Source organism: Opisthorchis viverrini, assembly GCF_000715545.1.
Source record: "Opisthorchis viverrini unplaced genomic scaffold opera_v5_201, whole genome shotgun sequence".
Lineage (NCBI taxonomy): Eukaryota > Metazoa > Platyhelminthes > Trematoda > Opisthorchiida > Opisthorchiidae > Opisthorchis > Opisthorchis viverrini.
The window spans coordinates 776,107-803,100 of NW_008751856.1; the positions used below are offsets into that span (position 1 = coordinate 776,107).

At 45.3% G+C, this 26,994-nt stretch overlaps 2 protein-coding genes across 2 annotated transcripts in view; one reads left to right on the top strand and one right to left on the bottom strand.

Moving 5' to 3' along the window:
* Positions 1-8,245: 8,245 nt before the first annotated feature.
* Positions 8,246-26,994, bottom strand: part of T265_14466 (hypothetical protein) — a gene marked incomplete at both ends in the record, with an annotated part of 94,055 nt that continues 75,306 nt past the window's right edge. The window contains 10 exons of the mRNA XM_009173779.1: positions 8,246-8,574; positions 8,737-9,122; positions 11,711-11,817; positions 12,489-12,671; positions 14,275-14,380; positions 15,270-15,408; positions 19,539-19,915; positions 22,899-23,008; positions 23,848-23,916; positions 25,808-26,047. Of these exons, the coding sequence (XP_009172043.1) occupies positions 8,738-9,122; positions 11,711-11,817; positions 12,489-12,671; positions 14,275-14,380; positions 15,270-15,408; positions 19,539-19,915; positions 22,899-23,008; positions 23,848-23,916; positions 25,808-26,047 (1,716 nt within the window). The remainder of the gene's footprint in view (positions 8,575-8,736; positions 9,123-11,710; positions 11,818-12,488; positions 12,672-14,274; positions 14,381-15,269; positions 15,409-19,538; positions 19,916-22,898; positions 23,009-23,847; positions 23,917-25,807; positions 26,048-26,994) is intronic.
* On the top strand, positions 18,910-20,036 carry T265_08074 (hypothetical protein; the record flags this gene model as incomplete). The annotated part of the gene is made up of 2 exons (XM_009173769.1): positions 18,910-19,013; positions 19,961-20,036. The coding sequence occupies 2 exons, from the start codon at positions 18,910-18,912 to the stop codon at positions 20,034-20,036; spliced, it is 180 nt and encodes a 59-aa protein (XP_009172033.1).

The following is a 26,994-nucleotide window of genomic DNA, read 5'->3' on the forward strand; positions in this document are numbered from 1 at the left end:
AGGTGAGTCTCTCGCAAAACCACATTAGTTTGCAAATGAGTGAATTTCGCCAAGAAACTTAATAGTCCACACTGAAAGCTTGTTGGAAAAAAGATATAAGCTGACAGGTAGCCTGAGTTCGTGCAGTGATGAAAAGCGGCTTACCTGTCTTGTTCCTTTTGACCAATCAGTTGTATGCAGTTCAGTTCAATCTCAGGTGTACATTGAAAATTTGGCGCGCTCGGCCTTCTTTTTTCCTGGGCCGATTTGCTGACCAGAAACAAACCGACTGTTGCCTGAGCACTTCACGGCTTTTAGGTGACACGAGTGTTGTGAAATATGGGGCTTTGAAGGCAGCGCCAAAAAAAATTAACCAATGCGATTTCAATGCTTATTAACATTGCTTCAGACGGTGTTTTACCGAGAAACAAATCAGTAGATGTGTAGAGATACCGTTTCAAATTTCACTCGCGGCGTTGTGCTTCTCAAAGGTTGAAGAAGGGTAGCTGGCTTCCAATCGGTCTGGTTGCCCGAAACCGTTTGGTATAAGACTTCACGTGTATGGAAGGCTGTTCCACCAGGTGTAGTCCTACGTTGATCTTCGATCTTCAAATGAGAGACTGAACACACTTCAGATGTGTGGCTGTGCAGTCATGATTCAACTAGACGTTTGCTGCGAAGCGATAAGCGTCGGTAAAGTTTCGAAGTCCAAGAGACGAATGTTCTTTTTAGCTGGGATAAAACACTAGTCTGAGTATTTTTATACCGGTTTATTGTTCTGGTTATAGTCCAGGTTAGTCTGAACGCTTTGAGGCCAGCGTCAGCTCCGTGGATTGTCGCTGATCCGCATGGTGAAACAGGGTATCTGGTTTTTAGAGCAGATTCTAACAAGACAGGATAACAATATAAGTCGTACCACTCACATGTACCACCTGTCCACAAGGATCAAATTACCAAAGTTGTCAGACACGACGCAAGTGCTATCAACAAACACCTTTGTATACCTGGACATGCAGTAAACAACAGGGTCACTGTTTCAAAAAGAACCACACAATTCAAACAGAGTTTAGACAGCTGACGTCCTCAATTGAAGAAGGTGGGTCTAACCATCAACACAACAACGTAAGAACATTTTTATGAAGGTAACTACTCACAAGGTTGCTGAAAATTCGTCGACAGCCCACGACCGGTTTCGCCCTTCTTGGGGCTCATCAGGTAAGCGCAGTCCCCGAGTTTCCGTCAACTCTTTATGTTCTACTTGAAACCTAATTGGACTGTTTTCGAGAAATACGCTCACTTGCAAATCAATTTGGTGTTCACGAGGGACTCAACTGAATCTCTCGTTTATTATATTCTACAATTGAATTTGCTGCGCACAGGCTGCCTCGTGATTCAGTTGGCACGATATTCGAGATATCGCAGTATATTTTGATGAAGGAAACTACTCTTAAGGTTGCTGAATACCCTTCGACAGCCCAGGACCGGTTCCACCCTTCTAGGGGCGAAAACCAAATTGATTTGCAAATGAGTGTATTTCTCGAAACAGTAAGAACATGTTCGAGGTCAACACTTTCTTTGACCCGACAATGAGGCATCCTAGACTAAGTCAGTGTGATTTTGTTGCGCGTTACTCCACTCCGTACTCGTACACATCTCAAATTTGCACATACATCGTCGATTTTTTGAAGCTAATCCATTCTATAAGACTATTTCATCGTCAACACTCTCTGATGACAACCCAGGCGGTCTCGAATCCACAACGGGCCGGCCGTTTGGCCATGATTGGTTGATCAGCAGTGCGATTAACTCGCAGTTGGACAAGCTATAACGCCACTCATCCTCCAATTACGGAAACGGCGTCACGTGGTCACGCGCTGATAGACTGACTCTTTGAGTGACTACTACTCACTATACAATACAAGCTAGTTTGTTTGGAATTATCTCACGTGACCCAATACGATCTAGAGTGTGAAAACCACAGAGCTACCGGATCTTTTCCAGATAAGCCCCGCCACTAATGCAAAAAGTGCATGTGTGAACAATTAGGCCCTGTCACTTTTTGCCACCTCCAATTTGATGTAAGCACACAACCTCGACCTATTTTTGATGAAAACAATTCCGTATCCGCATCTACGCTCATTTTGTGCAAAACTTTTCTCCGTTCGGACCTTCGTAAAACCCTAAATGAACTTTCTGACGCTCTCAACTCTCGTTCATGACAAGAAGACGGCAATACGTTTTTTGCAAAGCCACGGAGTGATCCATCAGCAACGTTTATGCAATGCAGTGCCAGATCGAACTGCGGCCATTTTACCGGACACAATACAGGCCTGCATCGATCCCGCCTCGATCAACATCTTCGATATGTGGGCATCATACTAAGGAATTGAAACGATGATTGACATGAATTATACTCATGAAACGGTTAATCGTACCGAGAACTTTGTGGATCCAACGGCTGGAGCCCACACACACAAACCATCGAATCTCTTTTGCACGTCTACAAGATGAAGAATAAACGCCAATGCAACACATACCGATCTTTAGTGGACAGCTACTTGTGTGAGCTCTTTTGGAGGCAAACGTACCGACGTGCAAATTGATGATAGCATGTCCCAATTTCACCAATAAAAACTAAAAGTACAAACTTCATATTTTCTTTTTTCCAATCTTTTTTGGGTCGGGGGGGGGGGTAATTTTTTGACAGGGCTTATTTGGAAAAGATCCGAGCTACCAACGAGGATTGATGATTTCCTTGAAGGATAAAAACAGTTATGCAGTGCTGTCCACCTTTTTAACACCTTAGATTCACATGAAAGTGCCCACCCCCCGAGGCATACATCCCTGAAAAGGTACAATATTCCATAGCGCACTCAAAAAAGCTGTGTTATTGGCAATGAAGATGGGATAATGACAATCACGAGGGTTCCGTTGGTGGTGATGATGACGGCAACAGGTACAGTCATATGCAACGGGGACCAGTTATTGGGAGAGTGACTAGTTGACCGTGAAGCTCATGGTTCTTAACCTTGCGTTTAAGGAAGCCCACTGAGGATAAACCTTGTACCAACGATTGTCCCTAACTACCTATTTTGGAACTGGTAGGCAAGTTTTTCCTCTCTCCGAGATGCCTATGCATCTAGACTGAACGGTCATGGAAACTCAAAAAAACTGACGCACTGTCACAGCATAAATTTCCCAAGGAACAATATTCTTTTCCGTGCGGTGCGCATCCGTCTCATCAGCACGAAATGACTTCTTCATTATTGGCCTCGTACTTCATGGCCGGAGCAACCTCTCTCTGACGTCCTCTGTGTAACACCAGGCTCGTGAACATCTTTTTATTCTGAAATTCGGACCGGCTGGTCCAACCAAGGATGGAACCCGAAACTCAAAAAGCCACGCGCGCGGCTTTTGAATTCTATCATACTGGTGGTTCGTGGAGGTTCAAGCAGAACATGGAGTTGGCGGAAACTCGGGGACTGCGCCTACCTGATGAGCCCCAAGAAGGGCAAAACCGGTCGTGGGCTGTCGAAGAGTTTTAATCAACCTTGTGAGTAGTTTCCCTTATGAGGATTTACTGCGATATCTCGAATGTCGTGCCAACTGGATCGTGAGGCAGCCTGTGTGCAGCACATTCAGTTGGAGAATATCATAAACAAGAGATTCAGGTAGATGAGTCCCTTCAAAACCAAATTTGTCTGCAAATGAGAGCAATGAACTTTGTTTCCACGACCCATTACATCAAGTGCGACTGTTCTTCTGTCTCCTGTCGTTCAACATCTTTATACTACTTGATGTGGATAGTACTATGTCCACTCTATTCTTCATATGTGTTCTAAGCTCTAACTATGTTCCCTTCCCCTCTATCTTGTCCCATCCTATTTTCTTGCCGAGTTCCGCTCATCTCTCGAGTAGTTTGCACGTGATCGATATTCTCCAGCCCGCCCCAACTAACCGCACATTGACGATGTCCCCTCGATGATGTAGGTCAGTTGCTAAGCTCAGCGAATAGTGCAACAGTCACTTTGTCAATTACCGACAGTTTTATTCTCGCTATTCAATCACTAATGTCGCTGAACGTGCCTGTTGCGATCCACAGCCGTTCAGTCAGAACCGATCTCTTGTCCAGAATTGCTTACATTCCGAACCTTCCGCTCCACTACCTGTTTTCCTATGTTCCCAAAATCCTCACAGTTTCTGTAATCAGCTGAGAAGCTATTCATACTTTGCCCAGTTTCTCCGCAGGTGTTCACTCTTTTCTGATGTCTATCTAGTCGATTCGAGTGTCTAGAAAATCCGTCACTTTTGGACATTTTTTCTCCATGATTTTTAGTCATTTTGGCATCCTAGTTTCTCCCCCGCCGCACTCTATTGATGCGGGTGCATTTCAGGAACTAATCGGCCGCCATCCATGGAGAACTGGTGAATTGGGTGTTTGTCCTAAAGTGAAATCATATGACGTCCCCTCTCGAGTGTGTTTCACTCAATGCCTCTATGATGGCCTTCATAGAGTAGAGCTGAAAATGCAGCCCTCAACGGGGGGGGTTACGTATGCAGTCTTAATAATGTCATACGGCTTAGAAACTTGTCTGCCGCGCGCCGAGGGCGTCCAAAACCTTTCGGTGTTTGACCATCGGTGTGTGACCTCGGAGCATTGCATAAGTCCGGAGGGAACACCCGATCATTCCCCGAAAACGGTTTTCGGGACAATTAATGACTAGCCTAGAATAGATGAACTGATCACATTCTGTAGGTTGCGCTGGCTTGGTCACGTGCTTGGTTACGACTTTCTGCAAGAGCCCTTTTGCACAACCAGCTGATGGGTGAACGCGAAACACAGTCAAGCGATGGCCAAACAATGAACTAGAATATTAACCTGCGCTGGTCATTGTTCTATCCCTGGGTGGGCACAGTGATAGGTAAAACCCAGTGACCGCATGCATCCGGGATGTTGCCTTCAGTACATAGCTTCCCCCTCGATCTCCTGAAATGTGAAATGATTCCCCTGTCTTCATGTGTCAGTCATATCAGTTAATGATTCCAACCCCCCTTCCAATGCGTATCTATCAACCCCCCTCTAAGATTATCGGCGAACGAAACTGTGACCCGTATTGACGCTGCACAATGTGGACTAAGTTTGTACTCGTAAGGAATATTATTATTAGTAATATTATTATTATTATAATTCGAATGATGATGATGATGATGACGATGATGATGATGATGATGACGCGGATGATGATGATGATGATGATGATGATGATGATGAGGACGATGAAGATGAGGATGATGATGATGATAATGATAATGATGATCATTCGGATGATGATGGCGAGGACGATGCTGCTAGTAATGATGATGATGATGATGATGAAGATGATGACTCGGATGATGATGATGATGATCATGGTAATGATCATGAGGATGATGATGATGATGATAATGATTCGGATTATTATAATGACGATGATGATGATGATGTTGATGATGATGATGATTCGGATGATGATGATGATGACGACGACGATGATGATGATGGTGATGATGATGATTCGGATGCTGATTCGGATGATGATGATCATTCGGATGATGATGATGATGACGAGGATGATGGTGATGATAATGACGATGATGATGATGATGTTGATGATGACGATTCGGATGATGATGATGATGATGTTGATGATGATGATGATGATGATTATGATGATGATGATGATGACGACGATGATGATGATGGTGATGATGTTTATTCGGATGATGATAATGACGACGATGATGATGATGTTGATGATGACGATTCGGATGATGATGATGTTGATGATGATGATGTTGATGATGATGATGATGATGATGATGATGATGATGATGATTCGGATGATGGTTCGGATGATGATGGTGATGATGATTCGGATGATGATGATGACGAGGATGATGATTCGGATGATGTTGATGATGAGGATGATTCGGATGATGCTGATGTTGATGATGATGTTGATGCCGATGTTGATGAGGATGTTGATGATGATGACGGTGTTGATGATGATGACGATTCGGATGATGGTGATTCGGACGATGATGATGATGATGACATGTACAGCATTTCTGGGTCCCCACAGCAAAAGCACACCGTGACATACACACAACCAGCTTGTCCCTGTCAAGGATCTCAAGGCACTCCCTTCCATTCCATCTTCTTCCGTGGAGTTTGAAGGTTGGAAATCAAAGTATTCAACGGACGCAATTGAAAGAATGCCACTCATCCGAAAATTTCCCAACGTTCCTTGTCATTCAGGACATTGTGTGCGCCGTCCAGAAGTTGGGTTAGTTTCCAATAAATGCCGAGCGGTCGCATTTGTAGGGTCTCCTCTTCACACGTTACTCTCAAAACGAAGACTTTATTGGTAATAGCATCCACGCGGTGTGTCGCTAACATAGCCTTCGCGCCAAACGAGTTAGTTAGAAATGAGGATCACTTGATGATGATAATCCCTCGACTGGTTTTGAAGAACTTTTCAAACGTATGCTTGGGGCGAGATGACTCAAGTGGTTAGAGCGCGAATTTACTGACCGGAAGGTTCGAACCCGACCTCTGCCTCTCAGCTTCCCCTGTCTAGGCTTGAGCAACCTGGCAGTATCCCAGCCCTCGTGCAACCTTGTCTAATTTGCCCTGGGGAGCACGAACGGTTTAGCAGTGGCCTACGAACAGAAGTCAGCAAACAACTGCTCTTCAAACAGATTGGATTACGTTTGATCCGTTTGAAACAATCTGAGAATCAATAAGTAGCCCAGAGGGAGGCTAATATCACTAGATGTGTGGGACTTCTTTCTGATAAGTCATCATCCCAGGGGCCAGCCTGTCAACACGTGACAACGTGATGTGTCTTCCATCAAGGAAAAAAAGAGTGACATATTGTCTTGTCTGAATGATAGCTAATCACTCCGCTGACCAGTCGGTTGTAGCCAAACCACTGTTTGAATGTTTGCGGGTTCGATACTGCCTGGCGTTTCGTAAGATGTGCACTGCTGATCACTCCCAGGAAGGGTGAAAAAGTTGTACAGTGGTTGCAGGCTTTTCAGCATAAATTGGGTTTTGCTGACAAAACGAAATCTCCGCTGAATATTTGGGTATCACGTGGAAAGACCCGAAACTCACGTCCAAGAACAGAGATCACCTCGGTACACAAAGGCGCTTGTCTAATTACAAACGACCAAGACCGTGCCCTTTACATCTTCACGCATATTTCAGCATCGTGTTCATCCTCCATGACCGAAACCCGCCAACATCGGTTATTTTTCGTGGTAACTCATATCATGTTCTCTTCATGCAATTCTAGGAATGTGTAAAATGCCCAAAGTTTTGTTGTGAACGGCTTTGGAAGAGATTTTAACATTCGAACAAGTTGGTTTCCACAAGAACGAAACAACTGCTCTGTGCCTCTCGGCTTTTCAGCAGAAAAGGGCCTCATTGAGAGGATAAAATCTCTCTGGTTAATCGAACACTCCCACAAGTGCGATCAGTGGTCACTCCGCCCGTAATTTGTTCGTTGTACTAAAGAAGCTCCAAGCTGTAGAGTTCCTCTATCGACAACATTAACGCCAGCGGACACCATGTTCTCAACCAGTGCGCATAGTTGACGTTCGGTGTGACTAAACCTGACTGAGCTCGTGTGTGGGACTCGAACCTGGGCCATCGAAACGGCAGTCCACGAAGTCATCCGGTTGCCTAGTCCCGTCCGCAGGATACAGTGTTGTGTGTCAATCAATTACCGAATATCCTCCTGATTTACGTGGACGGTAAATCGAGAAAACCGGTCCTTCCTTCCTTGAGGAACGTGAGACGCGGACCGACTTTGGGCCCCCTGTGCTTCCAGGACACTCGAGTCACATTGTGAGATTATGTATATGATGAAGCAACCGTTGAAAAGAGCCGGCATTCCAAAGTTAAAGTGCTCTTTCTGCGCCAACCGACTCGGATCTTACCTTTCAGTTTGAGACAACGAAATCCAAGGATTGTTGTGGGACTGATCTTTTGACAGAGTTCCCGTTTTCGTCATGCTTCCCAAAATTAACAGCGCTGGTTTTTTACTGATCCGCGTGCGAGTTTGCCTAATTATCGATTTTTTTCAGACTGACTACTTTCCTTGGTCGATTGACTTCCACCCAGGAGATGGCGGCTGAGGTACTCTGTAAGTTCGCTCACTAGTTTAGTGCATTTTTCAAGTCATCTATTGGAAGTAATTGATAAGCGTACAGAACGAATGGGGAAATGAAGTCGATTGCCGGGGTGTGTGTTTCCGGGGTTGGGGGGAGGGTTAGGAGGGGGAGAATTCAACCAAAGACCATATTGCATGAATGAACGCTAAACAACGACAGCGATTCTGTTTGGGCAGGATCAATTTACATGTTTCAAAATCTGAGGTGTTCGGGGGGAAGGGAATTACATCCAATACATACATATCTGTTTTTAAGTCAATACAGTGGTTGAGCGTTGCCTTGATAGTCAGCAGTTTCTGTACGTGGCATTTTGCGTGTATATCGTTATGTACATGAGCCCGGCAGGTGCTCAGAGCAGGCCAGTTCCTTGTGGGTCTGAAATGAAATTATAATTGGCTTACTCATGAGTAGTGTAAAAAATATTGTAAATTAAGTGAAAAAATGGCTGTTCCCCTGATGGATGGCAGATCCATTCTGCTGACTGCGCAACAGTGATCTAGCTGTTCCAATAATCACACCAGAAAATTATAAACTCACTTCATCCGGGTCGTGGCTGTTCTGAGCTGGTTGTTTTGCCCTTTGAACCACGCGCCTCCTGTTGACTCCTCTCCCCGGCACCTTGCGGACCCATACTAATAGAAAGATTCAGATCATCCACACTGTTTGTAGATTCTTCCGAGAGTCTGGAAACTTCTTCGTCATGAACAATGCTTGAATGGACGTGGTAGCTACCTTGTCTGGCCGATGACCCCGTAGCACCTTGACTAAACCCCATGTAGTGCCTCCCGTGTTTCGGACAAACACCCTTACCCCCACGACCACCGGTCCACCCGTATTCACCGACTTCTCCTTCAACCATTATTGGCACATTACCCGAGCCGGTTTGCCCGTGATGCCGTTTGTGGAACGGCTGGAGTGAGAACCTGTGGAGGATGTGCAGCGACGTTCAGTGCAATTTGATTGGATAAGACTTCCTAACCAATCAGATTTCAAGCACATAAATGGTTCGGTAGACAACAGCAAGTGCGAATAGATTACGGCAGCGTAGCCGAGACGACAAAACGTTTTTAAAGTGTTCTTAACATCCTATTTTATCTTCATCCGATGGGCAAGTTAAACTCACCTCGAGATGACAGCGGAATCCCAGTAATCAAGCTGTAGAGACGTAAAACTATCTTATCTGGCGTGAAGTGTCAGTTCTGTATTCAGGGAATGAAAAACTTTCGACCGTTTCTCGCGGTCGTGCACCATTAGACCCAAGCCTGATACACATTTCAATTGATCGCTTCAGTGAGCGACCTGCATGCAACATCTTTCAAGCGGAGGATCATGGCGACAGTCCGAAACAGTCTGAACTGCCCACCACCAAGGGTGGTCTCTGTTATGGAACAACAAAAAGACGGAGGCAAAACTGATCAAGGTGCCATCACGTGGATTGTGAGATTCTCATGCAGTCTGTGTGTGTGTCAGTATGTGTGTGTGAGTGTGTGTAAGTGCTGGATCATGTGACCAAAACGAAACACTCTGGCCTTGGCGTTTGAACGGTCGGGTCAGATTTGACTTGGAACATCGCTCGGAAACCTTTGAAATCAGAAGAAGCGACAACTCTGGGTAAGCCATAACTTGGAAAGACGATCAGATGTTTTGACTGGTGAAGGGACAAACTGACTTCTGGAGCAAAATCGCTCACACTCTGACAAATAAAATATGGGAGAAGACAATTTATTTGGGATTAATTAACGTCCGAAACACAATCCTGGTTAGGAGTGAAGTGCGGCATGCCGGATCATCACATACCCTATCTTACAGGGGCCACTTTCATACCATTGTTTCTTGATACCATAAATAAACGGTCACTCGCCAGGTTTTTCATGAAGAACATCAAAAACCTCATAGAAATCGTCAACTGCATCGATGGTTCATCGTGTCTCGCTCCGTCCACCTCATGTTCTACTTGAACCCATATTTTACACACTTGCAGAAGTACACCGTTCAGCTGTATTCATCTGTGGTCACTTGAGTCTCCCGTTAGATGGGTGGATTTCACCCATCACGTACACAGGGTTCAAGTAGAACATGAGGTTGACGGAAAATCCGGGGCTTGTGTCTACCCCGTGAGCTTCAAGTTGATCGAGACCGGTCGTTGGCTTCCGAAGTGCTTTCAGTGATCTTTCAAACTGTAAGTTTTTCAAGACAATTTACCCGGATAATTCAAGCGCTCTACCAAATAAAACATCCGGTGGCCCTTGGGCAGCACTTTCATTTGACCAATATCATGAATGAGAGTTTCAACCGGATCCCGCTCAGTTCAGTTGGGGCACGGATCAGGGCTTGGTGTGTGTGCGTGTACCTGCAGTCAACCTCCAGTGGTCATTCGAATTCGATCCACTGGTAGGAGGTTACATTCTGGATGCCACACACTTAGTCTTGTTGGTTTTAGTGCTCTGCAAATTCCTGGGTTAGCACTGGCAAAGCGTGAGTGCAGAGAGTGGCCAAGGCAACCTTATTGGTCGCCGTCGCCAGTATCTTCCAGTTTGCCTGGTCAAATGTTGCAGGCACTCCGTAGGGAAAGTGTCCAAAACAATCAAACAAATTCACTTTGAACAAAAAATATTCTGAACACGAATTTACCGCAAAATAATGTCAGAAAAGGACCGTTTATCCTTCATGACATCTTCTCTGTGAACCTGTCGTTCCGACCAGTAGTGAACCGGGTCTTCTCGAAGAGTCATTTGTTGTCACGACTCTGGAAATCAACCAGGATACAGCTCTAATTCACCCCCTAAAGATTCGCATTTTATTAGACAAAACCATTCCGCCTTCACTGGAGTACACTTCATTCCAAATTCTTCATTGGTTGTATTAATTCACCGTACAATGACTGATTCGATTGCTGATTGGTCCGTTCGTTCGGCCATTGTGTCACGCGGTGCCTGCAATCTTCATTACGGGTGAAATCCTATCAAGCTCCTGATTGGATGACCTTGGCTTGCGTTGACCTTCAACCGTATACTGTGAAGTGGATGACGATTGGCCGACAGGCCTCGATTAAGATTCAAGCAGTCATTGGCTAATCGTGCTGTCCGAAAACTTGTAGCAGGTTCTGCATCGCCTTCCGCTATTATAGTGCTTCTGTTCATCGATTTTTCGTCATCTTTGCCGCACAGACTTTCATTTTTTTTATTTACCTAGGCGCAACGCGTCTGCTATCTTCGTGAGCCCTTTTGACAGGTCCAGTAATCAGAACCAGAGTGCATGAGTGGAACGTTTTCTCAAGATTACAGAATCATTGAGAGTTGAATTCAGTCTGAGAAACTTTGCTCAAGGACGCATTCTTTGCATACAGTTCATGTTCAGAGTACCAGATTATACCATATTCGTGTTCTGATGCGTCTATGGCCATATATTACATGTAAAATACAGAGAATCACAAGAAAACCTGGTGATATTATGCGCTGTGAATTTTTAGTGATTCATTACATGTGATATTCATCGGTGGATAGAGGCCTACCTGCGTTGTTTCCGACCTCCGCGTCGTTTACTGATGTGTGGGTTGTCTTTTCTCATAGCTTTTGTCTTGTACAATTCAATCTGGGTGTATAGACGCTTGAGTTCTCGCTGTCAAGGTAGACAAATTGGAAATAAAATACTCATTAATGTTTTCATTATACTGTAAAAAAAACACTAAATTCAGGCTGCTTCTGTCTCGTTAACCAACCAAAAAGTGGGACCAAACATTGGGATGCAAAATGAGAAATTTCGCCCAAACATTTTTGACAGTCCGGAATCGACTGACTTTCCAAGGATCTCTAAAGCCTGCAGGAACGTTTTTCCCACCACACATCGACTAGAAACCTGAAAAACCTGATATCCGTCCACTAGTTATTCGACTTCTGATGTGATACCGGGATACCTAGCGAGGCGCACTTACAACAAAACAGATTTTCAGCGAAAACCATTTGCCCTAAAGTATACGGCGACAATGGTGGCCCTCAAAACTCGAAAATGCCGTATTTATCCCGTCTAGTACTAATTCCCCCCCGACCAGACCCGTTCAGCTGTCGTCGCCCCCAATTGTTTTCGTTTTGAACTACTCTGTGTCTATCAGTAGTCAGACTAAATTGCAAATTTGCTGGACAGACAATACGGTCTGTCACAGGTGCTGGATGGATAGACCGAATAAATTTTGTTGAAATAGGTTGCGAATGCCAACATGTGGCGAGCAATTATGTGGATACGAACGGGGGTGTGAGCTTCTCGGTAAGTTTTGAATTTTCGAAAAAACTTACTCGTATAACTTCGGGATCCATATCGGACAAATTGACATCGGCAATGTCAAGGTCCCCATTGAGTGTCAAGGGCAGTTTTCCCGTTGAGGCCAAGGTTGCGTCAGCCGTATAGGGTGTAGTCGTGCTGGCTCGGGAACGGCCCTGTCCGGTGACTGTACTTGACGGTCTGTAGATGAACCAGACCTGGAGGCAAAGAACCAAGACGAAAATGTGTTCTTGAATGTATAGAGGCAGAGGAAATTGTTTTTGTAACCACGTCTTTCAAAAAATTGCATGATGAGCCTCGTCTTAACTTCTAACTGCAGCAGCCAGCGTATTGACAGGCCAATAAGGCGGTACGGTCCGCCATTGTCAGCGTTCCACGCTGTGCTTGTGATATCAGGTGCACAGTATATTGTGAAAAGTGATGGGACCGGCGGTTTGAATACCCCGACATGTCTCGTGTTTCAGGGTATCACCTTGTATGCTCGCGCATCAGAGAATTCTAAAATGGAGCACGGCTCTCCCGGTGGAAATTCCAAGTCAAAAGATGGCTTGCTCTTTTTGACGCATTCAAACCGCTAGTCGACCACATTATTTTACGCACCGTGCCGCAATATAAAGATTTCGATATCTGTTAGCCGATAAATTAATGTTCTCCCTCAAACGAAGGTCGGTCCACTTTACTTTTAGGCACCTGGATTCGATCCCTGGTTTTAATCAGTAGTTTGGTGAATGCGGCAGACCGTTTGAGTCTCCCACAGGAGTTCAGAACCGAGGAGATGATCTCAGCTAGCTTCTTATTGTGATTCATTAGATGGGATCGGACACGTGATAATTGGATCAACAGTCTCAGACACCCACCCACATAACGTTTCATTTTTCAGAAGCATATTACAAATTGATAAACACGTTTGGCTGGCGTATTAATAAAATACGCCCAAATACAGATGGCTGAGTTGATTAATTGGCCACGCCAGTCACTTGGCTCGAATTAAATGTGTTGGTCTCTTTCTATCGAACGGAGAAACCGTCCTTGAACAGAAATCTGCTGTCACTCTGCATAAAACCTTTTGACGCTTGTCCAGACCCTATCCACAACTGATCCGGTTTTTTTTAATGAAACTATGTCAATTCGTTATCAAATAAATAGTTATTCACATTCAGAACTGAGCCAATTTATAGATCAGACCCCTTGTATCACCAGAATTAGGTCTGGAAAGACGGGTACATCGATGTCAACATCTAAGATGACTCCGCATGCTGCATGTGCTGCGTGCAACACATGCAGCCTCAAACTTGTCCCGTTATGATAAGTTCTGTCGACCCACAAACTTTGGCCGCACGACAAATTTCAAATGATTGATTTCTCAGAACCCACCTCGGGTTTGACTGCTGGTACGTGACCATGAACCAATAATGGTGAACCTGGTTAGTTGAAAACAATCTCCCAGAACGTTGCACTCTCATTCGCCGAGGCGGCGCACCAATCAAAAGAGATCCGAACGGCCCAATGACCGCACCGTCTAGCAAACAATCCCCAGGGGGCGAGGCTCCGTTCGACCAATCGGAAGCGAGTATGTGAACGCACGTTTGATGCGCGTGAGACCGCCGCACCTTATTCAGTAACGCGCTAGGTCATACGTGCTTCGTTGGTCAACATGTTTGATCACAACCGCACTCGACTCCCTAGTCGCATTGGCAAGCCTCACAAGACTCAGCAGGGGGTAAAAGGTTGAACAAAAGCTCTGAAAAACTAACTTGTGTATGTCGTGCAAGCTGATTGATAAAACCGTACGAGGCTTACTTTTGGGCCGAAAATAAGAAGCAGATTGGCGGTAACAGTGATGTGCGACCGGGCAAAGTAGAGTAGGAAAACGTGGTCTGGATGTACGGAATACCAGATCAGGTGCCTGAAACGGAGACGGAAAGCATTGATCGTCGCGGTAAGTAGGAAAAGAACAGGTAACGAAAACTCCAAAGTGCACACAAATTCATCAGAGAGCCCCACTAGACACAGGGTTTACTGCCATCGTTCGCATCAACGCGTGGGTGTACAGTCTCGCCTGAGGCTAAGCAATACCCCGAACAGTACTCAGACCATCAGCTCTGGATAGAACCGGAAACCAGTTGGTTACTGTAATAGCCTTGATCATACGCTGCACAAGTGAGCATTACGGAAGCACGGGTGCCTGATATACGAGGTTTCCATAATTAGGAACATTGTAAATAGTTTATTCCTCCGAATCTACAGCCCAGTGATCAATGTGGACAAACGAACGTGTCACCGACAACCCCGTCTTGGTCCCTCTCAAATAGTGACACTGGCAGGTAAGGTGCTGTTCGGATAAACAGCTACTAACCTTCCTTAGAGGAAACCACAGATTTTGTTCCGCATCTGCGAGATTTCTAGCAGAGGGGGCATTTCGGTACAGTTCTAGATTAATTTACCACCACTTTTGGTGCAGATGAGAAGCTATCCAGCGCAATCCTCGGACAAGACAGGCCTGCATGAATTCGCCTCCCCCCACTGTCATGGAAAGCTGTCCTAATGACTGATAAGCAATTGTTACCATTTGGTCTGCACATGAGTAGAACGGACTAGGCTGAGACAGAAATTATTTCATCTGCTTTTGAGCTCAACCATACCGTTTTGAGTGAATTTTTCCGACTGCCCATGCATCTCACTGCTGATTGGCTGATTGCGTTTGACCAATCAGAATGCAGTCGGACGCAGTTGAACTGCAAAATCGAGGCAGTTGTCTCACGAACAGAGATCGATAGGAAGACAAACCCACTTACCGGACAATATTGAAAATCCCCGAGACAGTCAGTTCGATAATCAATGCGATGCTGATGTACAAAGTTTCGTTGTACTCGGATGGTGCTGTTCGGACCAGACGACAGTAGTGTATACTAACAGCTAGAATAATGAATTCCGCTGGGGATGAATGGAAACATGAAAAAAAGAACGAATTAGCCGAATAGAATTTCAAAATGGGCTTTGGGTAACATCCTCCATATATATATTTAGGTGCTTTTGGAGAGAAGTCTTTGTTGACTGAATAAAAAACTTCAGTGGTGAACAGGTAGTCCATTCAAGCTACGGTTGTGCCCATCAACGAAGACCGCAAGAATGAAAGAGGTGCGGAATTTTCAAGGTAAATAGTCACTATATGAAGTGAAAAGACCGGTCACCATGGAAAATAGGGGAAGAATCCACGTGTTACGTACGCAAAACTCCTGGTGGGCCGAACTGTCTTGAAATTTACGGTAAAGAAACTCATTTCTATCAAGGTTTTAGCGCAGTTTGTTCTCTGTGAGCAGTTGCTTCTTCAGGCATATGAGATGAGCGAACTCGTGGGTTCGAGTAACTCTCATTTCGTACTTGAACGCCAGTCTATGCCAGCGATTTGGTCTTCATTCTGGCCCGTTTCCAAGATACTTGCCAATGAGTGTTTAACTCCACTTAAGTACACATCTTATTCAATTGAAAATCGATATGGATGGTATGTCTCTGGCGGGCGAAACTGGAGCAGAACCCATCGACTTTGTAAGTGTGGCTGTAGCGAGAAACACGCTTTGATGCATCGAACATCGCTCTAGGTAAAACATAAAGCGCCTCCTGTACGGATTAACACAAAGTAGGAATTCCCCCGAGCATTCACTAACGATGTCTTCTCGACTGGGGACAAAACGTGGACAAGCTAACTAGTTGCCTAGTCAAGTGAAGAGAGTAGCGGTCATCCGATCAAACATTAGGTCGTAGGCTGGTTTCATACTGGTCATTATTACCTCTGCGCCCTACCGATTGTACCACACTCATTTTTATGAACCCATCTAACTAAATCAAAGAATTCATGCTAAAAAATCTAGGAAAAGTTATTTTCAGATTGCATTTTGATGAAATGTTTATGAAGCTTCAGGAAACTTCAGTTGTTTTTCTATGGGGGGTAGGTAAGGTAGCGTAGATGGTGGTCGTTGGCTTGTTCGCTGAGCTGGGCAATTTGATTGCAACCGTTTCAACACCAATCGAGGTGACATCATCAGTGCATTATCGGAGAGCGTAGTGGTGGTGAGTTGAGTACCACTGCGTGCAAGGGACCAACATCTTAACCGGGATACTCAAGGAGGACCAAATATCGGATTCACAAACACGGAACCAGAGAACACCTTGGGGTCAGATTAATAAAGGTCAGAAGCCGGAACTCAGGGAGGTCAAGAACAGAGGTTACCCCAACATCGACCAGAGCACGGGGACAGGGGATGCGAAGCTCAAAGGTTACGTGGGCATCGACGAACCAGTACACAGTGCAATCAAGGGAACAGTCCGATCGAACAACTAACCGTGATCGAAGCCAGGAGCACGTATATTAACACACACCCAACACTACTCAACGCGCAACCCCCAACCCACCGCTACGCACCACTACGCTCCCCGATAACGCACTGATGATGTCACCTCGATTGATGACGAAACGTTTGCACACAAATTGCTCAGCTCAGCGAACAAACCAACGACCCCTGTTTTCTCCACGTGAGTATGCGTTTACAAGACCACATTTATGAACGCAGTAGCTAAGGCAGGTCACTTAGAAATAGGGAGAATGGGAGAGAGAGTGCATGTATTTGACCATACCCAACCGCAGATTGTTGACGGGGGAGGCCAGGGTGTTACCAGCAACCCATCAGAGTGAGCGGGACATACCTGACGCATCTCACAACTGACTTAGGGCAGGTGGGATGGTTTTATCCTTCTCTCTCCGACAGATTTTATCGTTTGCTTTCCAAAAATGGCCACACATGGGTGGCTTGTTGGAAACGATAGCCAAAATATCCCGGGGATGAAGAACTTGTTCTCAATAAAGACCGGGATACAGAACTGTATGCTGATACAGCCGTCCCCTTCAAGGACATCGCTTCTGAAGTCATCACCTTTGGTTCATCTGTTGAAGGGTCTCTTGTAGGTTCCACCCTTTCCTGTAAACATCAACCTCCAGAGGAAACTAATCCACCCCGGTGCCTTCCAGGGCATCTTCTGTGAGAACGGGACGTGGTCTGTCCTACGCAGTAAGTGATCGTCGGTCAAGGTCGAAGGAAGTACGAGTGATGATCTAGACAACTCACGACAGATCCTGAGTCTATTCTCTTGCATCTTAGATTGACTTCACACTGTCAAGGTGCCGTACGTAGCCAGAACCGTCTAACGAACGTCCCCCCAACCTCTCTAATTCAAGCATTCCACTGATCCCTATGGTCTTCAAATCAAAACCCAGGATCGATGAACCAGGATCGATGCCAGACATGCATTCCTATACGTATCATCAAATTCCTCAGAGAATGTCTTGGTCGATTCCCGTGTTGCCCATTTTATGTCGCAACCAATCAGGTGCAAGCTTTCCTCACCCCTTTCTTAGTGCTCACTGTATCGTCGGTTTATTCTGTTATCGGTTATCTTTCGTGTGCACTAGTCTTCTCGCCTCGTTCTGGAGTGGAACACCTGGACTACCCATGTTGGAAGTCTGTTGCACGATAACACATTCTGTCGCGCCACTGTAGGATTCAGGATCGATTTTGTTTCGATCCAATTCAAATTAACTATTCCTGACTACGTGTCATGCCCCATTCGGTATTTCTGAACCCGCTAAGCTCATTCCCAAGTTCCCCGAATACATTAAAATGGTCTGCAGGAAAGTTTGTTTCGTATACATATCGGTCAGCTTCGCGTAGCGCTCCCAAGCGCACCAAGCGAGGTAAATCAGTTCATATATTACTTACATTCAAACAGTAGTTTGTTCACGTTGTCTTGAAAGCAGTGCACACCCTGCTAAACAGTTAGGATGTACCTATCGAAACTGGTCAGCCGAAACTCTTTTGAGCTTCACATCATTGCGTCACTGTTGGTGGGTCTATTATGGTCTTTCATCAAATCGGAGTGGGGGGAGAAAACTTCAATTTTTCAAGGGGTCGCCCTGTGGGATGTTGGGTATGATGAAACGAGGGATGAGGAGCGTGAATTGTATTCAGGTGTTGTTTGAGATGTTTCCGGCGCGTTTAAATGAATGGCAATCGTGTTGGGAGACAGAAAAACTTAGCGTGGACTGGAGCTGTGGGCCCAATCTAAGCAGATCGCAAGTTCACCGTTGTCAACTTACCTTATGGTATAAAAGTACAGGCAAAATGCTGAGTAGTCGCTCGTTACAATGACTGGTATTCATCGGTTTTCATGAAAGTTAGTACTTGTAGCAAATTCGATGTTTTAGAGATCCCACAACGGAAGCAAGGCTGGCGACATCACCCCCAATATTTCGTAGAGTTGTCTAAAATGTGATGACTAATTATGTTCAATAGGTCGTTTTCTTGGTGAAGACCGTTCTTCAGCAATAACCCCTTCTGTTGAAAGAATAGCTCAGTTGTAGCACCTTTTCGGTGCCTAACTGCCATGCCACCCAAAGGTTGGACGAAGGCCAGGATACTGTCAGGTTGCCCAAGCCTAGACAGGGGTAGTCGAGAGGCAGAGGTCGGGTTCGAACCACGGACCTTCAGGTCAGTTAATTAGCGCTCTAACCACTTGGGCCATCTCATCCCCCCTTCTCTTGATGAAACCGTGAGCGACCTCTGTTCCTATTACTCTGTCACAAAGTAACACTGATGAGATCGCGTATCGATTTGGCATTGTCTGGTCAATGAATCAGGCTCTTGGAACGTTCCCCACAGTTGCTTCACAAACTGGACATGCCTAATAGATGAGATTGCTTGATCGCATACGTCTGTGTGGCAGATGAACCAATAAGCACAACGCGCACGTGACCGACCGAACCAGACGGCCAATCAGGTCGACGCGTTTGGAACGCGAACCCTGAATGGTCAGTGTACGGATTCAGAGGTAAAGATTACCGTGTTGGTTACTATTTATTGATTTTTATATGAGGGTGCATTTTTTAGGCTATACAAGTGTTCTATGGATATCTTTTCAGTTAGGTTTAGTGCGACAAAGGTGTGATGACACAGTCTGAAGAGAGGTCAAATCACAGAATTCGAAAAAAGAAACACGAAGACTTCCAAACTCACATAATTCGACGACAATATCCCACGAAAGCGCGCGACAAACTTCAAAAGTGACGGATTCCACCGGTGCCATTGATGCTGCCACAGAGCTAGTAAGGTTTCTGTCATCCACAGTCAAACCGGTGCTGTTCAGCGTGTCCTTTTGTTCGTTGGTGCTTCTGGAAACTTGATACTGTCCAATGCGGATCATGCTAACCACGGAACTTTGCGCTTCTGGTCTGGGATTCCACGGCGCTGAAGATATGTAGTCCAAATTGACCGCCGTCCAGGCTACCATGTAGGTGAAAGTGGTCACTATGAATATTCCAAGGAATTTGAGAATGTCCTTATCTCTTACATGGACGCGGTGAGCTTTTCGCGACTGGAACGCCGAAAGGACCCTGACAAGACAATATCAAATAGATTCAGTTGTCATTGAAGAAAAGAAGGGCTGATTCAAACCAATCAGAGCAGGACAAATTGCACCTGGGTGGGAGGCTATTTGGATACCTGTATAAGTAGGTTCCAATGGGAGGAATGTACTGAAGGATCAATAGCATCGACAGCATGATATCAGTGTTCAACACCGATGCTTCACTGCCGTACAACCATGATTTATTTGAAAGCCTTATTGTGAAGAAAAGAATAAAGGTGGACGAGGAAAGGACTCAGTGCTGGCTTACTACAATCGCTCCGAGATGCCTACACCTCCAAACACTCAGTTAGACAATCTGGATAGGAACTGACAACAAGAACGCCACTGATATCGATCAGCAGCCGTATGGTGCAGCGTCCTCAATCAGGCACATTGGCGCTCTCGTTAAGTGGAAAGCCGATAATTAAATCGGAGACAACCAAATCAAAAGTACTGTTGCGCAGGTTCTCGGCAAAAGAACCACCAACGGTGCATAACGAGTAGTAAATGCCAGATGCAGGCAAAACACCCGGTAAGTCGTGCCTAAAATGTATGGGGAGAGAAAATTCTCGTAATTCCCATGCCTTCTGGACGCGGCATTGACAACCGACATTCGGCGGATACCGAATCCTGATTGGTTGTTGGGTCCACCCCAACCGGCCAATCAGAGCACGCCGTGATGCTGGACCGGCAAGCGACTTCATCCTATGGCCAATCGCCTGCAGGGTTAGGATTCTTGGCCGTAGCAGCGCCAAACCACGAGCAGTAAGGTGGTTTTGGTGTGAAATTCGGCCTAACAAACGCTTCCCAGCCCTCTTTATTTTGGTCTTGCGCTGCGTCTCACCTGTAACCAAACTGCACTAGTACCTCGCTAGAGGTGTTCCGTCTTTATTGCTCTGACAAATTCGAGTCATTTTTCAAGAAATCCTGTCACTTCTGGCTTCAGACATGTACACTCTCTCTCTAATCCAACGTGCAAATTTTGAAGGCCAATATTCAGAGCATATGCACGTGTGTTTTCGATTTGGCGTTTAACACACGTTGTGCCCCTTTGGTGATTCATTTTGCCAAAAACGTTATCTTGGAAGGATCAGACTGAAAACCGAGCTGAGGCATTGCCGTCGTTGTTACACCGTATCTTCTTCAGTCAAAGGGATTTTGCGAAGAAAAACTGAACCTTTATGTCCCCGAGTGCCTTTCTCCTTCATCGTCCACCAAACGGAAATCAAACATCATATGGAAAGTACATTCAGCTCAAAGTTCCGCCAAATGTGAACTTCTGTCCTGAAAGGGACACTTTGTTAGGTTTTTCCTAGTGGTCCGCCTCTTTAGTTAGCTCTCGTTGCGTATGACATTGGCGTTCCACGTGATAGAACAGAAACCAACCAGTTTAGAAGGCAGTGAACCTCGACAAACGTATGGCACTGACAAAAGTCACACACAATCTTTGCTGTAAGACGAGAAATAAAGTCTCGTACGGCTCCCCCACGTGAACACCTCCCTGAAGCGTCATCCCTTACATGGGGTTAGAATTCCACCTGAGAAAAGGCTAGTTTTTCTTCCCCAGTTGTATCTGCTGTTCGAGAGAGCAACCTTAACGGTTCGTAACGTCTTCTGTTGCATTCGATAACGATTAATCATTTGAGAAATCGCTTCCTGCGCTTGCTTCAAACAGCCTTCGTGAGGTCATACCAGAAAGGGACTGTTACGGTGCGCTCTGAACGGACCGTGTTCGAATCATGCTTCATCCTGCTGACGAGCACAAACGTGTATTGCACTCGTTTCCCCAAACACGAGTCATTTCGTTGCACCTGTTCAAAACCCTATGCTGGAGAATGCGTCAGATTCACTCACTACAGCTTGTATTCAGGGACGAACTCGACCTTCAGTGTGATTCAAAAAATTTGACATAAGAATTTTTTAGGAACTATCATCGTTTGCGAGCGGAAGGATGGGAAACTAAAAACAACAAGTTAACTTCCCTTCATTTTCTCTTACTGCCGATATGCCAAATGGTGTAGGTACTATTTTTAGTAGGCTGCCTCCTGACAAGACTTTAAGGGAAAGAAAGTGTTTATCCAAAGATTGAGAATGATCTCTTTTTGAGTTTGAAATTCGGGCCTCATCAACGCTCGGAAGAATTCTTGCCTGGTATTTTCTCTCCCAAGCCACCTGACTTTCTTCAAGGCCAAATTCCTTTGAGTTTTTATCAGCACATTGATTTTTTGTAGATTCATCTTTTGCTCGCGGATGATTAGTCGAGGTGGCATTTCAACGCCAACCTATGATATGTATCCGAATAGCTTAGCAGTCCTCAGATGACTGCTTCGGAAGATCGCGAATGTTCCTCTCCCCTGATCAATGAGACTGGTCAGGCTACTATTTGTCCCTGGTTTGCCAGTCACCACTTGCAGCCATTGACTTATTGATCCACCAGAATGATCACATCTCAGGGCATATTCAAACGCCTGCTAGCCGAGAGCAGTACCTTGGAGTCAATAGTCTATATGGTTTTGAGAACCCGCCAAGCACTCTGTTTAAATCGATAAAAGGATAAAGTCTCACAAACATTTACTGGCGACGGGCTATCTGACGGTCAGTCCGCACGGCCACGTTTGCATATTTTCTGTAGTATCCACACTGCCTTGGCCAAACTGATCACCGATACGTACACCAAAAACCCAACTGATGAGTGTATAAACCAGTAGAGAGGCTAAAACGTCGACGTTCACCCTATCAAGCTCAAGAAAATGGGGAATTCTTGGATGAAGTCAGTTTTAACTGACGCTGTCGGTCTCTTTCAGAGCGGATTCAACAGGCGTTGAGATGTTTTACCTGAAAGTCACGGAGTAATATGTTTCTGGAAAGAAAGAGTTGTCACAAAACTCGATTGGATTTTGATTTGACGTTCAAGAGCCACAAACGCCAACATTATTCCGCATCAAGCGTCACGATAATCAATAGCTTACCGATAAATCTTCACAATCAGGACACCATACATGATGGAGAACCCGAGTTCACGAAGCCAGGGGACCAGGATGCAGGTGATATCACTGGCAGGGAAATAAATCACGATCACCTGTGAAAACGGGACCCAGTCGAGGAAAGTGAGGACGAATTAGGAGAACCACAGCAAATAAAAAAGAAAAATTCTTCTTGTAGATGAATGTCTACAGATAAAAAAGTTTCAACTGTTCTTCAGCTAAGAACAAGGTAGTGAACGTGAGTTGGCTAGGCAACGCCGCACCTCCCCTCGGTATGTCCTACCACCGGTGGAGCTCTTTCAAGAAAACACGATGGAGGACCAGCCTGCACACAGATTAAAATGCTATTCAAATAACAGAACAAGTTATGCAACGATTTTTGAGCCCAAGCTCATCAAAAACCAAGGGCCCAAATCCCAGGCAATTCCTTGACTACAAAAAAACAAGTACACTTGTCAAGGTGTGAACATTTTCACCGTTTCAGACGTAAAAATTCAGCTGCCTGCAGCGTACGTCTCACAGTCCAGATGTCCAAAGTTCGAACCCCGGCAGTGCCAGCCACATGCACCAATTAGGGAGAAACTCGAGTCCAATGCCTCCCTCTGATGTGTACTCACCATCGCCAGGATTAGATGAGGACTGCTCAAAGGATCCACATGGTGATCTCACAACTAACTACAAGGTTTCACAGTAATGATGATTGGACCGTTCGAATGTGCCAGTACCTGTGTTCCAGTAATTCCTGCAATGTGGTCTAGAGACGATCTCTGGTCTTCCATTGGTGATCATCGCCTCAGACATTCTCGTGTTTGTCATACATTTTTATCGATTCAAGCCATAAACGAACAAGTCACCGTTACTTGGGCCAATATGCTTGGCACTGTGCACTTCCCAGAACGATCAACAGTCATTTGTAATCAATTATACTACTTACAATCAAATAAAGTAGGATGGCACCCAGAAGCAAAATTTCCATCAGTATCCAATTGGCTGCTTTGATGACCTGAAATAAACAGAGGTAGAAGGATTGAATGGATGAGATATGAAACCCTTGAAAGGTAAGCACATGCAGTACCTATGGCAGTTTGTCCGTATGAGAATGGGTCTCAACCGCCGGGAAGAATCTTGAGGGTTTAGAACAAAGCTGAATTAGAAATCGCCACCTACTCGATTAACCAATGCTGGTCCGACCCGCCACCAATCGATAAATAGCTCAGGAGAATAACTTGAAAGAACTTCGAGACATTTTGCGAGAAGTCGTGAGTCGGGGAGCCAATCAGCACGTGAGCTAGTGACTGAGAGTTGAGTAATTCCTGATTGGCTACTCATGGCCAAACGGTTCAGTGTTCAACCACTGACGGGACGGTCATGTATTGGAAACCCTCCGGAGTTTCGTGAGATGCGCACTGCTGATGATTCGCACTCAGGATTAAACTGCTGTACAGTGCTCCACGTGACCTTACGGAAAGGTTGAAACCCATGTCATTCATTGACTATTAGTGACGGAGGCTAGGTGGTCGATACGGAAAGGGGTACCTGCCCAAGTGAAATCTAACCTCACTCAAAGGACGAGAGAATGAACGATTGCATTCTGCGTGCGTTCACATCTGTGCTGGGATACATCCATTACAGGGTTTCACACGCTAACACCGTACGGGGTCCCAGACACCTGGACCAGTCCAGCAAACCTCGGTTTCGAAGGTCCTCTTTTCGAAATCAAATGACAGAACTTCAAATGAAAATTCTTAACGAATAAAGCAGGACCGAAACGTGTTGCGAGTGTCAGAGTAGTTGAAAGTTTTTAACGGAGATTCCGGCCTCATCATACTACTGAAAATCTATGAGTAGTGCAGAGAAAGAATGAAATTCACCCGATGAGTGAAAGTTCCACCTCAAAGAGCCAGTCAGCACGTGTGATGATGGAGATCCCGTGAGGAGTAAAAAGACACCTAGAGGTGGACGAAAAAGTGACAACTTACCACGTTTCCTACCAACCACGGAAATAACCGCGAAAGTTTCTAAAAGCGGTCTTAATCGCCGTTTCAATGAATAACTCTACTAAAGCTATTAACAGCAGTTGCGCTCCCTCTGAAAGGATGCATCTAGCTGGTGAGCCTTCTGAACTAATGAGACCGGCAGTGGACACGCGTTGACAACAAAACAGCTGAGCAAGACAGCCCCACTACATACACTTGATGAGTAGGAAAAACGATGATGATAGTAGGTTGTCTGTGAATTTGCAAAATTGTTTCATACTACTTAAATCCAGAAACTAGTAATGTCACACACTGTTAACGGTCGCAAGACGGATTAAAACAGATAGAAAGGGCGCAGAAGGAGGCTGTTGAACGCACAAAGATTAACTGTCTAGCAGAACCTGTTCGCACTTGCGTTACTGAGAGTGAGAAATCCGTCCTGAGTGGGAACCGGATTTTCCTGTTACGTCAAGCGACGCTGTTGCACAAGATATGTAATCCACATGCACTATTCTCTGAGTCATACATACCGGAGGGAAAATGATACAAGTGTGGACAGGTGGACCAAAAAAGAAGAGACCAGAAGAGCCAAAAAACACGACTGTTATCTATTTATGCCTGTTAGGCACATTCTGGACTTTTGTGGAATGTAAGTAGCTCAGGTGCGCTGCTTGGTTGTTGGTATGTTCGCCGAGCTTGGCAGTTGGGTTGCAAACTTTTCATCACAAATCAAGGTGATATCGTTAGTGCGGGGTTGAGTAACTGACGAATTCACCTCGATTGGTGATGAAACGTTTGCAATCCAACTGCCAAGCTCGGCGAACAGACCAGCAACCAAATTCTGGACTGGGCCAGACCCCTAGTTTTTGTCACGACGACCTCCAAAAACTGAGTGATGATCAATCAAGTGGTACTTACTCGTGTTCTTCTGAGGCGGAGCAAAGTGAGACCAAGCAAGAGGCAAACCGTGATGCAAAAGCTCTGCATGGCCAAAGGGATGGCGCGCAGTACGTTGAAATCAAGTGTGGCTTCGCAGGTGCGACCTTCGCTATCACCACACCGACTGCAGCCCGAAGGACAGGCGCGACATTGGAAAGCTGGAATAGTCTCTCCTGAAACCACCTGAAGCTGGTGATGAATGAATGGCGCTGGAAAGCCCTGTTTGGGAAGGATGAAGTCATTTGAAATGGGAAAAGTGAAGGTACGACGGAGAATGACATTAATGGAAATAACTATTCAAAGAAAAATTTAAAAAGACATTAGTTATGGATTTTCCTCCCAAATAACGTTCAGATATCGATTAGAATGATGCTACCCGTGTCGAAAAAAACCGAAACAATAATTGGCAGAACGGGCTTCAGTAACCGACCAATGAGAAACAGTGGCAATAAAAATCGATATTCAAAAAGTGGAAAACTGAGACGCCTAAGCGCGATCGAATACTGGCAACGGGAATAAAAACAAATAAAAACCAAGGTGAAATGAACATATGTGTCCAAAACATTTGCACTTTCTGTGAACAGTTTCGGAGCTAACCCTAATAAACAAGCCCTATAAACGGAAATCGTTTTTCCTGCCATCATCCTGAATAACTTGGCCTAAATTTTTGGGCGTCTGACATTAGGTGTTGTTTACAAAAACCATTCGAAAGTAAACAGTTGTCGACTTGGCTGGGAAACAGACAAATGAGTATGGTCAATGAAATGGTGAATCATGTTCGAGTCGAACAAAAAACAATATCGATTCTTGACTGTTTTTTTTTCAGATACAACCACCGAAACAATCCCGCTTCTGAAGCTTTGATTGACATCTCTGTTCACATGTTTTCATCCCATCCAGCTGTTCTATCCGGTGTGGGCAGACAACTGCAGTTTTCCGCTCTTGACATTCACAGACGTGAACCAGATCGATTGGTTCAAATCGACTCGTGCTTGTTTGAAAAAGCGGGTGCGTGCTTTCCATCAATGTGGCCGACAAACAGAGGGGACCTATTTTTAAGCTACACCTTCACAGTTTTCGACATTGCACATCGTTAGCTACACCGAATATACTGAACGGGGGTCACCAAGTGATAAACCGGTGTTTTGGCTCATTTCGGCCGCTCA